The 18,339-nt window shown below is 44.4% G+C and overlaps 1 protein-coding gene across 15 annotated transcripts in view; it reads right to left on the reverse strand.

Annotated features, from left to right (window-relative positions):
* Positions 1-18,339, reverse strand: part of TENM2 (teneurin transmembrane protein 2) — a 1,251,785-nt gene that overhangs the window by 104,146 nt on the left and 1,129,300 nt on the right. For all 15 annotated transcript variants that reach the window (XM_043596358.1, XM_043596374.1, XM_043596352.1 and 12 more), the window contains one exon: positions 10,675-10,821. In XM_043596358.1, coding sequence (XP_043452293.1) covers positions 10,675-10,821 — 147 coding nt within the window. The remainder of the gene's footprint in view (positions 1-10,674; positions 10,822-18,339) is intronic.

The following is an 18,339-nucleotide window of genomic DNA, read 5'->3' on the forward strand; positions in this document are numbered from 1 at the left end:
GAAATCTGTGCATTATGCCTTCCAGGTGATTCTGATGCCCACCGAACCATAAGTGTTTTCCATGTATTAACTCATCTGAGCTCACAGCATCCTATGAGGTGGCAGCTAGCATTACAGAGGACAAAACTGAGACTTTCAGAGAACAGTTTGCCCCTATTCATACTGTGAATTAGTGGTTGATCCAGGATGTGAACCCAGAGCTCCCTGGTCTCTAAGTCTCTTTATCACCCTGCCAGGCTGTCTCCCCTTGCAGCGAAAGATGCACATATGCAATGGAAGAAACATAAGGAAAGGCCACTGTTTCTCCTCTGCTGTAAGCACATGTGTTTAGGAATAACCCAAGAAGATAGATGATTGCAATTTTGAAGACCAAGATGCTAAATGGAGGAAGGCAAGGCAAGTACTTGGGGTGAACTTCACTCTGCCCATCAAGGCACATAAGACCTGGCTCTCTCTGTCCAGATCTGCTTCCCAAGCCTCACCATCCACCACTCTCCACACAGGGTTGTCCTGTCAGTCTTCTCAGAGGTCCCCAGATGTGTGCTGCTGCCTCATGCCTCTGTACCTTTGCCAGTTTCTTTGCCCACAGTGCTTTCCCTATGTTCCTGAGTGAAGTGCTCTGTAGCTCTCTAAATTCAATTTTACCTGCTCTGGAAGCCTCTGAAGCCCCTTCCTTCTCTGGGCTGCCATAGCCCCTCAGCCTTATTCTTAAGTGTATTTTTTTAAATGTTCATTTATTTTTGAGAAGAGAACACAAGCAGGGAAGGGGCAGAGAGTGAGGGAGACATAGGATCCGAAGAGGGCTGTACACTGACAGCAAGTAAGCTGGATGTGGGGCTTGAACTCACCAACTGTGAGCTCATGACCTGAGCCAAAGTCAGACACTCAACCGACTGAGCCACCCAGGCGCCCCATCGTCTTTATTCTATCCTGAGTATATGGCTTTGTAGTGTCTGGTTTCACATATGTTTCATCCCCTCCACCAGACCTTGGATTCTTTGTGGATGAGTCTGTCTTATTCACTCATGTGGTCTGGCTGTGTGTGTGTGTGTGTGTGTGTGTGGCTGGTATAGGGCAAGGTGTTTGTTCACCACCATCCATGACAAGAGGTGCGAACAGGGCCAGGACTAGGGTAAAGTGAGGCTGGCTTCGGTGCACAATTAAAGGGGCTCACTCTCTTTCAGGTGCATGGGTGCCTAGTCTAGTTCTTAGGTCTCAGATTGACCTTATCAGTAATGCCAGGCACACATTCTCTTGAGGGTGACGGGGTCCCTGTGGGGGCAGCATGGCATAGAGGAAAGTGTGCTGGATTTACAGACAGGGAACCAGGCATCTGGCCCAGATCTGCCCTAGCCTGCTATTTGGCCTTGAAGAAGTTCCCTTCCCTCCCTGGGATTTTTGTACCTGCTGGAGAATCCATATTTTAGCCTCTCTGCCTCTGACATTCCCAGACTCCATGATTACTGTGAATCAAAGAGGTAGTGTTCCTCAGCGTGTGTGGCCACAGAATTCTGGAAACGGGCTTAACAGATCAATGCTGAAATACCTTGAGCTCAGGAAAAGGGAGGGAATTCCCCTGGAAAGGTTTGGTTTTCATTGTGCAGGGGGGGGGGTGGGGTGGGGAGAGAAGGGCAGGCCCTGACACAGAGCTTTGGAGCACACCTTGCAGTTTCCTTTGGATTCACGTTCGGCCACATAGTTCTGGCCCCTCTCCAATCCCCCAGAGCTCTTGGCTGAGAAGATAGAAAGTCAAATAAAAGAGCACAGGCCTTGGGCAGCTGCTCGTGCTGTGCTACAGAGAATGTCTAGCTATTTAAAGTCCAACTGCTCCACTTTCCCTGCTTGTACCCTAGCATTCCAGTGCGTAAGCACTTTGTGGGAAAAATGCATCCCACATAAAAACTGGGGGGTGGGGAAAGCTAACGCCAATGCTATTTTTCAGAATGCTACAGAATTCATGTTTCTGAGGGGCAAAGAGTATTAAACACTCATAGATTGCCCTGCTCAGGTCCTGGACACAAGAGTCAGCTGCTGCAAGGGGCCCTCAAAGAAGGTTCTTGACTTGCATTCTGAGTCCTGGCATAGCTACATTTTAGCTGTGGGGCCTGGGTAAGCCAATCCACTTATCTGGCCCTTAGCATCTGCCTCGATGTAAAGGATACTGAAGGCTCTTCTGGGCTATTGTCGTGGTTTTTTGGGGCAATGTGGGTAAAGTCTTAGTAAGTGCTCAATGCATCACGTCTCTGACATCAAGCCAAAGGACACTCCCTGTTCTGGAACTGTCCAGACCCCTCAGATATGTCCCTAGGAGGTGTTAATATCTGCACCAGATTTCTCATTATTGGCATTATTGACATCATGCCTTGTGTTGGGGGCTGTCCTGTGGATACAGGATTATTTTGCAGCATCCTGGGCCTCTACCCACTAGAGGCCAGTAGCATCTCCTTCCTTCCTCCCTGCTGTGACTCATAAAATATCTCCTGATGTTGTAAAATGTTCCTTGGAGAGTAAAGGTACCCCTGGTAGAGAAACACTGGTCTGGACTGAGGGGGGATTGTGGGAGCAAGAGAGCTAATCCTGGCACCAGAGCTCTTGAACCTTTATTCAAATGCTGGTCACAGGCACCAAGAGGGTACTTGCTGCAATCCAGGAAGTTTCTCTGGCCAAGAAAAAATACAGGAAGCCAACACAAGGCTATAAATGATACCTCTTTGCCACCAGTTAAATCTGTGTTTTGATCCTTTAATTCCCTAAAATAAGTCCACAGTGTTTTAAATTATTAACTTTTTTTTTTTGCAAATTATGCATTTCAATCACAATTTTATGAAGAATATTTGATTTGTCATCTAATCAGGGAAAATATAATCCCTTAAGAGACACTTAATAATCATTTAAACTACTAAAAACTTCATTATAAAACACTGAAGGTGTGATGTTAGGTAAACCCATGAACGTTTACCCCACCTGCCAACAATTCCATGGTCAAATACATTTAGTGTGAAAAGGTCTTCAATGGACAAGTTTTCTGTTTAAGGTGACTTTTACTGAGGCTTCTTTATAAAAAAATTCTGTACTTGTTTGGCCCTTCTTCAGAAACAGACTCCAAATTTTGTTAGCATTTTAGAAATGAGCTGCTGCCTTTACAGTAGCAAAGCAATCTATCACAGTGGTTAGTTGGAAGCCTATTTTGAATATTACTTTCTCAAACCTCTGTATCCTTATCTGTGAAATGGAAAAACTATGAAGAGACAGATTCATAGAACCTCTGTTTCTGCTATGAGGACACAGACAACATACCAGGAGGATACAGATGGGATAATTTAGGAGTGTGACATATGCTGTGAAGGAAACACCACAGGGGGATGGGAGAGAGACAAGGCTAGATTTTACAGGTCAAGACAGGCCTCTTTGGGGAGGGGGCACTGGAGTGAGAACGGAGAATGGCTGCAAGGAGCCACTCATGCCAAATGCCCAGGTCAGAGCATTTCTGGCCCTGGGTCAGCAAAGGCCCTGAGGTGTGCCTCAACTTAGCATGTGAGGATGAGGGGCTGGCCAGAGAGGATGCAGCAGAGTGGCCCTGGAGGGCAGTTGGGGACAGGTGAGAGAGAAGGAAGGGACATGTCATAGAAGGCCCTGCAGGCTAAGGTGAAACATTTGATTTTGATTTTAACTACATGAGAAGCCCTTTGAGGGCATGGCATCTGATTTACAATTCAAAACGATCTCTCAGGCTGCTGTGTGGAGGAATAGACAGCATGATGCAGGAGCAATAGCGTAGACCCCCACCTGTTGGTTGCCTTTCCCATTACCCAGATGCATAAAAAGCTCTGCACAGGGCTCACTGCATGTAAACTCTCAACCAATGTCACTGGTTATAGTCTTTATATGCAATAAAGAATGGATTCTATCTTTTTTTTAAGTTCCATAGAAAACTGGCCCCCAACCCTCAGTTTCCTAAACAGAAGGTTCTCTAGTTAAATATGTTCCCAGAGGTCAAAGATCTTATTTACACTAGATGATCCAGAATAATTTCAGCCCTCTGTTGCCATGCGGTCCTCAGTTGGGGTTAGTTCTGCTTCTCTCCCAAGGAAAAGAGACCCAGTGCCTGGCCAGCTGGCAGTGGCCTCACGGCCAAATTTTCCTCCTAAGCATTAGATATATTGTCTTCCTCTCTGGGAGCTAATTGGGGACTCTGTTTATGACTCCAGATACATTTGCCACAAGGTCTTTGGACTGCAAGGGGAATCCTCATCCAACCCAATTAATAGAGCAATGTTGCACTTCTAAGCTGACCCCCACCCAACCAATCCATCAACGTGATTTGCACACATTAATCAAGGCATTTACAATGGGTTCACCAAGCTTCATCTCTCATTGGATGAAGAAATGGGACTATTTGGACTTGACAACTATAACTCTTCCAGAGTCCCTGAAGTCCTAAGCTTGGCTCTGCTAAATGCACAGACAAGGTGTTATTAATTAACAATTGAGATAAATGCCGGAATAGCATCCCTGAATCATGTCAAACCAATTTGGATGGTTATGGGATGGGGAAAGGGGGGAGGAGGCCGTGGGCAAGGGGTGGGCTTTGTCTGTTCCAAGTGCTTTGGACAGACTCCAGTGTTATTTCTCCTCATTTAGACCTGGCTGGAGTGCCTGGAACTCAGGCCAGCATCCACATCTCTTAACCCAAGGCAGCCTCCTTTGGAGACAAACAAGGAACCAAACTTCGCAGATGGAGGAGAGCTGGAAAATACTGTTGTGAAGAGCAGCCTGAGTGGAGCCTTTAATTTAAGGAGAGAAATGTAGAAGCTGCTGGTGGATGGAAGAGCCACAATCAGGGATTAATGACCACATAGAATGGTGGCTTTGAAGACTCTCCTAGGAGAAAGACTGAAGACATTGGCCTCCATATTGTGATGGGCTTTCTCTCCTGTCCTGTGGCCAACACCCACACTCCGTGATAGTCACTTCTCTATGCTCCAACTGAAGGAAGGTCTTCCACTGTCAGCCCTGACTATAATAATTATAATAATGTGTTTATACATCTTATTTTTCCATATGGATGTGGACTCTTTGCAGACATGTATCATATCTTATTATTTCCAGTGTCTAACATTCAGTAAACCCTCAATGAATCTTTGTTAAACCATGAACAAATAGCTAGTGGATGGGTGGATGGATGCGAATCTCCTGATGATGGAGAGTTAAAGGAGTTTTAAAATTTGAAGGTTTTAAAGTTTTTTTTTTATTTTGAGAGACAAGAGAGAGAGAGAGAGAGAGAGAGAGCGAGCCAGCACAAGGAGGTGAGGGACAAAGAGAAGGAGAGACAGAATCCCAAGCAGGCTCTGCATGATCAGCACAGAGCCTGGTGCGGGGCCCGAGCTCACGAACCATGAAATCATGATCTAAGCTGAGATCAAGAGTCAGATGCTTACCTGACTGAGCCACCCAGGAGGCCAAAAGGTTTTTTTTTTTAATTTGGAAGCAAACATTGGTCACCTCTTCATCTGGGAATGGAAAACACTTCTAAAACACACTCAAATTATTCACTCGAAAACTAAACATGAGAAAGTGTTAATATTTTTTCAATTACTTTTTTTTAAGTTTATTTAGTGATTTTGAGAGAGAGAGAGAGAGATTGTGTGTGTGTGAATGGGGGAGGGGCAGAGAGAGAATCCTAGCTAGGCTCTGCACTGTCAGCATGAAGCCCAACGTGGGGCTCGGCAAAGGGCTCAAACTCATGAACTGTGAGATCATGACATGAGCTGAAATCAAGAGTCAGAGGCTTAACCGAATGAGCCACCCAGGTGCCCCACTTATTTCTTCTTGAAATAAAACTCCCCTTTCCTCACTTTACTTCTTTTGTGTTCTAGGAATTCTAGGAGGGAGGGTTTGGGGTGTAGGCACTATGACCTTGGGCTGGGTCAGCCCACTCAGTGGAAACTATTATTTAAACAAGTTTGGGTCTGCAGACCACTTGTATCAGAATCCTCTGGGGTGTTTGGCAAAAATGCAGATTCCTATATCCCATATTTGACTTAATAAATCAGAATCTCAAGGGCAGGGGCCTAGAAATTGAAATGTTTTTTAATTCCTTTTTTAATGTTTATTCATTTTTTCAGGGAGAAAGAGAGAGAGAGAGAGAGAGAGAGAGAGAGAACACATGAGCAGGGGAGGGGCAGAAAGAGAAGTAGACACTGAATAAGAATCAGGCCCCAGGCTCTGAGCTGTCAGCACAGAGCCCAATACGGTGCTGGAGCTCACAAACCGTGAGATCATGACCTGAGCTGAAGTTGGGTTCTTAACTGACTGAGCCACCCAGGTGGCCCTAGAAATCTAAATTTTAAGCAAGCTCTCCAGGGTGGTATACAATGCTGAAATTTGATAAGCACTAGTTAGAACCTCAGTGGTTATGGACTGTGGGAAAATTATTGATTGGGCTCCATCTATGTGGATTCGGCATCTGTTCTAGAAAATAGCAGCAACATCACTACTAATGACATTAGAGCTGGCAGCAGCCAACATGTGGGGACATCCCATGAGCCAGGCACTTTGTGAAACATATTGCATATGTTCCTCAGTGAAACTTCACATCTACTAATGGAGGTGGCATTATCATGCCTATTTCAAAGACAAGAAAAGACTTTGAGGAGTCAAGTTACTTGCAGAAGTGGGACACAAAGACTGATCCCTGAGCCTAGGCTTTTAACCTTTATGATGTTAGGGTGTCACCTGAGTAACCAGAGAAGTGACAGGAGAAGGAATAAAAGTCTAACTTTCAGGGCTGTGTTCAAGCAACAGAGGGAAACACAGACAGCTCGCTAATGCAGTAAAGCAGGATGTGATGCAAGTGGGACCGTGGACAAGCTCAGCTTAGGAAGGGCTTTCTCCCACCCCCTCCACTCCAGGCCCCCACCCACAGACTGGAGAGGACATCCGATGGGATTCCATGGGCACTTCAGACAGATTCTCAGGTTGGCTTGAAATGATGGGAGCTGGGCTTTGTAGAGACAGAGGGCTGGAGCTCCTGACTCTTAAGTTCTGGTTGATAAAAGGGTGTGGGGAAGGAGAAGGGCCTGTCTTTCTAGGCCAGACTGTCTAACAACGCTTCCCCACTTCGAGGTTCCCACTTTTAGAGGAAATCTACACCCTTTCTCCTACCCCTGGCTGTGATGAACTAAATCTCACACCTCTGACTTGGTGGTGATAATTAAATATTATCCGCCTGTCACTTGATGCACATGTTGTGTGTATTCTCAGACTTTAATGAGCTGGTATTTGTCTTCTGTAAGCAAAAATATTTCTTTGAGTCTCTTCTTTTTCAAATTGGGGTGAGCAGTTCAAGTGAAGATCTCTCACTATTAAAAAGACAGTCTACTTGCTGGCATGTGTATCTGAACTGTTTCTACTTCTTCTTAGGGTCAATGGCAGGGAAAGCTTACCCCTTCAGAATCAGCCATTGCTTTCCTGAGGTTAAGTTAGTGGTCACATGGTTGGGGGGGCAGTTGTTGGGAGACTTTGAAAGGGATGGGATAAGGAATGTAGGGAACCAGCATAAACTGGTTCTGTGGGATATTTGAATGCAGCTTTTTCCAACAGGGCTTCTCCTATAAGCACCGCAGAATCCAGAAAACATTTGAGTGAAAATTTTCTCAAGTCTTCTAAGGAAGGCACTTAGCTAGTACCATTCTAGATGCATAGGAGAAGAGTTAACTCATTCCATATAATGAATGTCTTAGGACAGTGGCTCTCAAAGAGAACCTGCATCAGCATTACTTGGAAATTTACCAGAAGTTAAAATTCTTGCATCCCACCCCAGGTCTGTGGAATCAGAAATTCGGGGGGCTTTAGCAATCGGTGTTCAATCAAGCCTTCCAGGTGGTTTTGCTATAAGCTAAAGTTTCAGAACTACTAGTGGCCATAAAGCACCAGGGCTTAATTCTCTCCCAGAGGAGCCCAGTGTGAAAAAGGCCGTTAAAAGGGCTTCGAATATCTGCGTCAATATTTGTATCTATATCTATCTCAGTTTAAAATAAAAAAAAAAAACATCTATCACTTTAAACTGAGATTTTTTTTTTTTAAACGTAGAGTGTTCCCAGATGAAAAAATGATTTGCCTCTTCCAACTCACTTTGGATGAGCATCCTGTTACTTCCCCATTCATGAGGTTCATAACAAATGTGTTCATTGCAGCTGCTCCCCAGGCTGATATTCATGTTCTGTTTGGGTGCCTCCTCTGACCTACTGTCAGGTTTGGAAGCCACATAGCCTTGCTTGAGAACTCCCAAAGCAGGAGAGAGCCTGGGGCAGAACTCCTACCCCCACCAAAACAAACAAAAAAGTGATATAATTAGTGTGCTGCAGGATTGGATCTGGAGTTGATGAGGAGCAACTTTAATATTTATCAATAAACAGCAAAGTGCTTAGCACACCTCCTAGGGAAGTAATTAACCATAAAAAGGATACTCTGCGCTGAGGAATCTCCTCCAAAAAAAGAACTCAGTTAATTGTGAATTGCTTACGCCAGGTGAGAGACAATCCGTGTCTACCTCTCTCACCTGACATAAGCAACTCTGAATTAACTGGGAGGTTCTTTTTATAAACACTATGCGGAGCCTTTTTTTTTTCTTGGTGGCTAATTACTTCCTTGGGAGGTTTGCTTTAATAGTTCCCATAACAAGGCCATTATTGTCTTTAGCATAATCACTGCCTCATTTGCTTTTGTGCCTTGCCTTTCTGATGCTCTGCCTCTGCCCAGCGGGAGGGACCCTGCACTGTGCTTGTAGCATAGTCCTCAGACCAGCACCAGTCGCACCTATTGAAGTCTCCTCTAGCTCCACTATTTCAGGAATTTGGTTTTCTCCTGGAAGGAGCTGCGATCAGGGAGGGGTAGGGCTGGTGGAGAAGGACATAGATGGTGCAGGTTATGTTGGGGAGACTGAGTCCCCCTTCCCTATGTGCAGCATTCCAGCCATTTGCTATGCTTTTACCTGCTGACATCTGCAGTGGGGAAGGGCACCAGAGCAGCAGCTCCTTTCTGCAAGAGGAAGGAGCTGATCTATCTGTAAGCAACCACTTTGCTAAGTGAAATCACCAGGGACCAGGAAAAAAAACCAAAAACTGAACCTTGTCAGGATAGGTAATGTGATTTTGACTCAGTCTTGGGAAAAAAAAAATGTATGGATATATGCAGTTATGCCTCACTTCATTCAAAAATGAATTAAAGTGGCTTCTGTTTTGGCTCTGTTTCAGTAAGGTAATGAATGAATGGGAGCTCTGTAAATTACATTGGCTCTATAAACTTTTTTGATTGGTGTACTCCTATCATTATATGTATGTTAGCTTATTTACACATTATGTACATGTATAACAGCAAGAATATATTATGGAAATTGCAAAGTGTCTATTAAGAGGACGAGGAAAAGTAAAAATAGAATATCTAACACTTTCAACCATCACCCTGATGGATTACACCCCCTTCTGGACACTACCTAAACTGATCTTGGGGTCATGAGGGCAGGAGATGACACTTCCAGAGCACAGGGATTGACAGAGTGGGACTATACACATTTTTATTAAATCAAATAGTTGAATGCATGGATCCTGTTACACTCTGAAACAACTTGCACTCTGAGGGAATTCTGACCAGTTAGTAATTTTGGTGGGAGTGGGTCACACACCTGTACTAAAGCCTAGGGAGCACTGGTCCACATTCTTAGGAAATCACACAGCCCCTATGCTACTGCAACTCCATTTATCCCCAGAATTTTACCATTTCATCAGGGAATAATACAGGAAAGAAAATTCAATTCAGAGGTTCAGAACAGGGATTGGCAAATTTCCTATAAAGGGCCAGAGAGTAAATATTTTAGGCTTTATCAGCCATGTGGTCTCTGTCTAACTATTCAATGCTGCCTTTGAGGGTGATACATAAACTAATAGGCAATAGGCTATCTTCCAATAAAACTTCATAAATGAACACTGAAATTTGAATTCTACACAGTTTTCACATCTCTTGAAATATTGTTCTTTAGATTCCCACCCCCCCCCCCAACCTTTTGAAATGTAGAAACCAGTTTTTAGCTATATAATGCCAGGCAATGCATTGGATTCAGTCTGTAGTTTGCCAACCACTGTTTGGAAAGTGGACTTTGGAGTCAGATCTGGGTTTGCGTCCCAATTTTACTATTGGTAGCTCTTATAAAGTTACTTAACTATGGTCTAAGCTTCAGTTTCCTCATTTGTAAAGTAACATCTCAAAGGGCTGTAAGGATGGAGGGATTGCCTGTGATGTCTGAGCACAGCATGAAGCACATATTGTGATCATCATCATCGATTTGTTTGTAACTTCCAGCCCTGAAGGGTCAGGCAGGAGCAGGGACCCAAAGGCAGAGCCAGGGCCCAGCCACCTTTCTGTGGTGGTGCTACTTGCCAATCCAAAGCCAGCATCAAACCCCAGTGCCTTCAGCCTTGTCTCCAGGAGCCCCCCGCCCCTGGCCCAACGACGCCCCCCCCCCCCCTCCGTTCTTTGCTGCATTTGCTTCAAAGGAAATGTTACAACAACATTTGACAATAGTATAGGGGAGGTCTTTCAGGAAAAAAATGACTCATGACGGAAGTATACACAATGCTCTGCTCTTGAGGGGCTGGGAATTAGAAGACGCTTGCTCACCTCCCTCATTATCCTTGTTATCAGCACAGGAGGTTTCCATGGCAACGTTGCATCCGGGCCCTCTCCAGCCGGTCTGGCAGACACACTGCCAGCTGTTCTGACCCAGCGTGCATCTCCCGTTGCCGTTGCACAAATCAGGGCAGCCATCTGGTTGGAGAAATGGAGAGGATGAGAAGGAGGGACGTGAGGCCATGCTGGGGCTGCAGGGGAGCCATGCAAAGGGGGAGCAAGGCCGCAGGGCAGCCACTGGGCCAGCCTCAGAGTGGGGCCCGTGCCTGCCTTCGAAAGAGTCAGGGAAGCAGGCAATGCATGCAGTTGCAAGACAGTGGGGTCCCAGATGCAGGGGATCCCCAATGACACTGACCTGTGTGAAGGGGTCTGAGGCAACCTTCCCAAAGTGGGGAATATTCCAGAAAACTAAACCAGCTCTGAGCTTAAAAGCCTAGGTAGGCTGTTATTTCTAGCCAGTAGCTCAAAAGTGAGGCTACCTCCAAAAAAATTTTTTTTCCTCCATTTTTTTTTAGAAGTACCTTCTGCAGAAAAGAGAAAATTCCCTATCAACCCAGGATGGAGGCAAAGTGCCCTCCATCATTCAGAATCTCAAGGATACACTTATGTATGATTATTACAAGCTTCTTGTGACCAAGAACTGGATGGCTCTGCTGGGCCATTTTCATATTTTTGTAATATTTAGTTTTAAGGGGGCACTTTAAAATGTTGGCTGTTTATCACTCAACCTATTTATATCATGATTTAAAAATACTGCTGAATCTGAAGGCTGTGGAAGGAGTGGGTACTCAGTGTCATGAATGGGGAAAAGAGAGCAATGTGTATGTGCATGAGGAATGAGGTGGTGCTCGAGTAATTCCGATTTTGTGGTAATATTTTCTTTCCTCTTTTCTTTTTCCTGCGGTGGGGAGGAGTACAAAATCAGCAGCCTACCTAATTCCCTAATCGCTCCAGCACCCCAAAACTCTGCACCTACCACTCTTCTGACCTGAGCTTGGGTGCCAGGAGCCCGGGTGAGGGAAGAGGAGGAAGGGTAGCAGGGAGCACTAACAAGGGAGGGGAAAGTCTTCCACTGCCCCCCCCCCCTCCCGGCAGAGCCTCTGTCACCCTTTATAGGATGTGGAGAGCAGCACTGAATTGGTAGGATATCACCACACTCCCAAAACCTACTTGCTGGCAAGATTTCCTGGATATGTTTTCATTTTTCCTTTAACAGCTTTATTGAGCCATAATTTACATACCATAAAATTCACCTGTTTTAAGTGCACAATGCAGTGACTTCTGGTAAATTTACAGAGTTCTGCAACCTAGGTATGTTCTTCTTACTTCATTTAAATATACCCCAAATGACCACTAATTTAATTGTCCCAAGAATGTAACTTCCCTGAATATCTATCTCTAATTCTGTCTCCACCTCTGTCACCATATCTATCTCCAGCTCTTTCTATATCTAGTTTTAAACCACACAAAGTGCAGCGGGTGGGGGCGGGGGGAGGTTGGACTGTTGTGAGGGGATGAAGAGCCTTGCAATGAGGGAGGCAATTGATGTGAAACCATTCTGGCCCAAGTCTTCTGAATCAAAAGCATGCATCTCCCCCTACTTCTCTCTCCAGGGTTCCACAGGCCTTAGAATGACATTTTAGCTCTCTTCTCTTGAGTTTCCCTTGTGAGAATGCCAACAAACCTAATCTGTGCATGTGGCAGTGGTGGGAATTGAAAGGACTCCCCCCAGGAGGAAAGGTCTGGAGTGTCTGAAAATGAGTTGAAATTTGCTTATTTAAGATATCTTACATTTGAAAATTCTTCCCTCCCATCCTTTCCAGATAGTGTATGGGTTAGGACCTGAGAGAACAGGATAAGGAAAGGAGGAGAAATTCTATGTGGGGGAGTCTCTGTGAGGAAGCTGAGCTGGCTTGAGAGGAGAAACAGGAGACTGTTACCAGAGAACCTGTTTCCTTTTGCTGTGTAGCCCAGCACTAAATCCAGGATGCAAACAAAGCATAAGTGTCTGCATAGCTCAAGAAAGACTTGCTGGTATCCACACTTATTTTTACAGATCCCAGACCCAAATTTCCATTCCTTTCCTTACCAAGGAAGTGACCATGGCCCTGCCTGGAGAACCGCTGACATCCCCTTTGTTCATACTGTGGGTGTGTTCTGGGAGTGGAAGCCATCAGTTTCAGAGAATTACCACAAACATTTCACAGGAGCAAAATGAAACTCAGTAGGAAAAGCCCAAGGGACTTATCAGAGGTTCTCAAGGAAAAGAGTGTATCTCCAACCTCCAGCCACCTCCAGCTTTACAATTTCCACCAGTGGAGTTTTGGTTGAATGGATCACAGGGAATACACTAAATGACAGACCTAGCAACATTTGCTCAGCACGCCATCTATTATATGTGCTTTGTTATTTAGCCACTTTGAGGTCTCATGTTTGACTAAAATCACACCCAAAGTCTCAACAGAAGCCTCATTGTGCAGGAAACCCACGTCAACTACATAAAATTTAAATTTGCAAAGAACACTAGCATGTCAGTCAGAGATAGGCACTCTAAATATCTGTGCTCTTAGATTGAAATGAAGCTTTTTCCCCCTTTCTCTTTCTCTTTTGATTTTTTTTCCTCCCCCCAACCAACCGAAGTGAGATAAACAGACCACAGTAGCAGGTTTTCTCCACATCATATGAGGAAGATGAAAACATGAACAGTGGGAAGCTGGCAAATCTCTGAGAAGTTTCGGGGTAGCTGGGAATTAATGGACAGCACTTTGCTTTTAGCTTGAAGAGGAGGAAAGTAGCCTTGGCAGGTGCGTGGTGTTGCTAGGCAACCCCAAGCTATCCCCAGCACAAGTTCATTTGGCTGATGGCCTTCTGAGGAGGTGATTCGTTGTGTTTGTAAAGTGCAAAGCCAGCTTCTGCTTAAGGAAAAACAAAATGTAGGAAGTAATTAGTCTGGAGGGCAAATGGGAGTCAGGTGGCAACTTTTCTCTGGAGAGGATTTTACAACTAAAGTTGGAATGGACTTATGGGCTCATGCTTGGGGATCCAAGAGATCTCCCATATGGAGTCTTCTGGATTTCAGGCCAGCACTGCTGACTTCCTTCAGTGTCCACCTCTGAGATCACTGATATAGAATGTGGTAAGGCACATTTTTTCATTCTTTGCACAGCTAGGCAGCTGGCTGTCTGGAGACTCCAGGTTCTATCATGACCCTAGGCTAGTGGGTCTCCACTGAGGCTCGTTAGTTCCTTTTTCTTCTTTTAGGGGACATTTGGCAAGGTCTGGAGACATTTTTGATTATCACAACTTGGGGAGGATGCTACTGACATCTAGTGCATAGAGGTCAGGAGTACCGCTTGACATTCTAAAATGCACAGGACAGTCTGCATAACAATACAGCTTCAAATGTCAATAGTGCCAAGGTTGAGAAACCTTGGCCTGGACCCTCAACTCCATGAAACTGGAGAGTTCCTTGTTTGCTGGCCTCATGTCAGGCACATTGTAGATGCTTGAATGAATGGCCAGTCAGGTTGTGCTGTATCATTTCAGCCTGCCTTATCTATAAACTCTTCTGAGAGTCATGAGAATATGGGAGCCCCCTTCTCAAAGATCAAAAGAGAACTTTCAAGGCCATCAGTGATATCTTGGGCTGGTTCTATCAGAATTCCAATGCCTTTGGCAGGGTGGAAATGATATAGTTTCTAAGACTTCTACATACAGAATTTCAACCACTAAAACAACAACAACAACAGCAACAACAACAACAACAACAATCCATCAACACAGTTACCAGGTAGGCAGGGTTTTTGCCTTGACAAAAATTAGACCTAATGCAGAAATTTGGGATTAAAAAAAACAACAACCCAAAACTCATACTTATACTCCGAAGACTCCCAAATCTTTACCTCCAGTCCTCTGAGGTCTATACATGGACTCCAACTCACATCTCAACATCTCCATCTGTTCACTCACAAGTACCTCAAACTCAAGAGAATTTGGCCTCTTTACGCCCTACCCCCAAACTCTGATCCATTGATCAATGAATGGCACCTCCATGTACCCCAATGCCACAACCTTAGAGTCATTCTTAATACCCTCCACAGTCCTCCACCACCTCTGTCATCTCTTATACCTTGTCAACAACCAAGTCCTGCCTGATTTTTATCTTAACAATAAGAAGTCCTACTTGTCCTTCCTCCTAAATATCTCTGGAATCTGCATTTTGTTCCCACTCCCACTGCCTTGCATTAATCCAAGCCTCCTCATCTTTGCTCTGGACTCTTGTGAAAGCCTCCTAACTGGTCTCCCTGCTTCCAGTCTTGCACCACCATCCACTTCTCTATGTTCAGGAAACTACACAAAACACATCCACAGCTTTCCATTGACCCCAAGGTAGAGGCTGAAGTCTTTCACCTGGCTTACAGACTGAACTGGTTCTCATGTCAGCCCATCTCTGTATCACTTTAGGCTTTGGTCAGATCAAAACTGTTCAGTCTTTCTTCATCTGCCTAACTTCAACCATTCTTCAGATCCCCACCCAGAAGTCATCTCTGAGAAGACATTCCAAAGCTCCCAGTTCCAGGCTAGCTACACCTGTGATAGTGCTTTTATCCTGCCCTATCCTATCCTACCCTACCCTACTCTACCCTTGCTTACCCTGCCCTACCCTATCCTGCTCTGCCCTAGCCTAGCCTACCCTATCCTACCCCACCTTACTTTATCCTATCCTACCCTATCCTATTCTACCATATCCACCACACTGTATCAGAACTGTCTAGCATCTCCTTGATACTTGCTATCCCTGTAGCAGCCACTCCTTAAGACATTTTACTGTCACTTGCTAGAAAATTATTGCAATAAATGTGTACATAGCCAACTATAATTTGAATGGTGCCTCTAGACTTATGCTGTGTACAACTGAACAGCTTCCCTGGGCACTCCTGTTATGAAGTAAATCTGTCAGGGAAGGTGCCATGTCTATCCTGTTTACTCTTGGATTGCTAATACTCAATAAATAGGGAAATGAATGAATGACTTTTAACTGAACTCAGAATCTCCAATATCTTTGGCAGAGTGGAAATGGAATTGTTTCCAAGACTTTACTACACATGGAATTCCAAACACTAAAAAAAAACCCCAAAACCAAACAACAACAACAACAACAACAAAAACCTCCAATGACACAGTTACCAGGTAGGCAGGCTTTTTGTCTTAACAAATATTAGGCATGAGGAAAATAATGTCTAAAGTACAGTAAAAAGGGGAGCATAAATGCACTTGAAGAAAGCTGTAATTACCATAAAAGGCTTTTCTAAAAAAGCATCAAGGAATGTTCTGCCATGTGCAGCAATTTAGAGGTAGAAATAAGTGGCTAATAGTATATAAGGGTTGTAAGGGGTATGTAGTGTATAAGGGGTGTAGAAAGAGAAGAAGGATCTTAACATTCAGCATCAAGCACACCTTAGAAAAGCACACCCTACCCAGATAGAAATGAAGGTGAAAACACAAAACAGGCTGTGTATAAATGAGGACAGATGACAGGAAAGCTTGAAAAGTGATGGATCCCTGCTTGGCTCAAGAGACCATTAGGAGAGCTACTGCATCCTGGAATAAACCCTGGTGGAAAGTCTTCTGAATCAAGGGGAAAACCTTAACCTGGTTGGGGTCAGAAAATTCTGGGATTAAAACCTAGATTCGCCTCTTGCTGTCTGTGTGACCTTGAGCTGGTGTTTCACCTCTTACTCCTGTTGGTAAAACTCTGTATCTTACAAATTAATCTTATTTACTGTCCTTCCCAATATAACCTGCATGAAGGCTGGGACTTTGGTCTCTTTTGTTCACTGAGATATCTTCAGTGTCTAGAAAAACAGTTGGCATATAACAGGCATTTATTAAATGTTTGTTGAATAAATAACTCAACAAAGGTGATGATGATACTTTGTACAGATGCCAGAGGGGTGAAATGAAATTATACAGGTAGAGGTTTTAGCATAGAGCTTGGTATATTGTGAATGTTCAATAGATAGTAGCTCTTGTAGTTCGTGTTGATATGGCTGCTCTTGCAAACATTACAGTTAGTGCTGGGCTTTTCTCTGGGGCAAAGTTATAAGCGCAGGCTATTTCTCTTTGCCTTACCTCCAGGTCAGGATAAAAAACACAAGCCTATCCTGTTTCAGGTTAAAAAAAAAAAAACTCCAGTATTCTCAGTATATGACTGCATCCAAGAACCCAGCAATGCCAAGTTGGTCTGGGTAACTGAGAGGAAAACCCACTGAAGCTAAGGGCAATTCTGAGGGGCAGGAGAGTTGAAGGTAGAATAAATGGTGGCTTTTTCTCTTGGACAGGATTGTACTTTGGCATGTTAACTTAATTAGGGAACCCCTCTCTTTCAATTGTTTTAGATATCACTGTTTTCTGAGAGCTGGGCATTGTTGGAATTGAGAAGCGGATACACACTGGAAATATGTAATAGAGTCTTCCATTGCATTCCAGAACTCTTTGGAATTGAAAATAGCTGAGGTGTTGGGGACCGTGTATCACCAGGGGTTCAGCAGCCATTTATACTAAACAGCAGTGGCAGACACTCAGAAAATTAATTTGGTGCTTCAAGACACTCTGGGGAAAGCTCAAACTAATTTTAGAAGACTGGCTGCCAAAGAAGCATTCTGGTACCCAGAAAATGGAAGTGCTTGTCCCTCTTGCTCACCTGTGTGAGGAGGAGGGAGCTATATAGGGACTCTGTTTCTAGGTACAAATTGGCATGGAAACTCAGCCATGAACCTGTACTTGAATGGCTGCTTCTGCTTTGTTAGGGAAGACATGGCAAATCCAGAGACAGATGTTTTTCTCTGTTTCAGCAGCCTCTGTATGTCTTAAAGGGTTTGTGTAGGAGAGCATATGGGGGATGCTGGGTAGGGATGGCTGGGAAGGCTAGTGATCCTTTCCATGGTCCACTGCTCATCTTCTGCTCATAAGGCAGAAATCATACCCCTCAGCCTTAGGAGCAACAGAAGCAGCAGAGCCTCTGTGCAAGGGGACATAAATTTGGATCCAGCTGTCTATGTTGCACGTTTCCTGGATGCACCTGGATTCTCACTGATCAGCATCATTTCTGTCTGCCCAGGAAAAGGAAGGCAGCAGGCTTAGCCTTGGCCTCAGAGAAAATGGTGAACTTAAAAACAAATTCCTTCCACATTGGAGAGAAAAGGGGAAAGGAAGATACATCTTTTTTTTTTTTTTTTTTTACCTGTTTTGATGCTTTAAGCTCCTATTATTACTTTGTTTTTCTGAACCAGTAGAAGATAATGGGGGGTGGGGGGAGGAAACAGTGTTTAGGCAACAGTAGCTGGAAATAGCTCTTCTTGGGAGGGGGGAAGCTCCTGTCAATTACTTAGTGAATTCAAGACTGAATCATTGTCACCCACTAGAACCAGGGTTTCACACAAGACTATGCTTCCCTTGGGGGAGCTTGCCTTCTTCCTCTGGAACATCCTTTTTATTCCACTTCACCTAACACAGGAGGATGTCGTGGGCTAGTGCTGGGAAAACATCACCATGTTGCTAAGGCAAAAACAACTGATACCATGTTGAAATCTGCTGAAAATGCACCAGGGGTTTCTCCAATTGATTAAATAGGAACAGTGCTTCTCAAAGCGTGGT

Source organism: Prionailurus bengalensis, chromosome A1 (assembly GCF_016509475.1).
Source record: "Prionailurus bengalensis isolate Pbe53 chromosome A1, Fcat_Pben_1.1_paternal_pri, whole genome shotgun sequence".
NCBI lineage: Eukaryota > Metazoa > Chordata > Mammalia > Carnivora > Felidae > Prionailurus > Prionailurus bengalensis.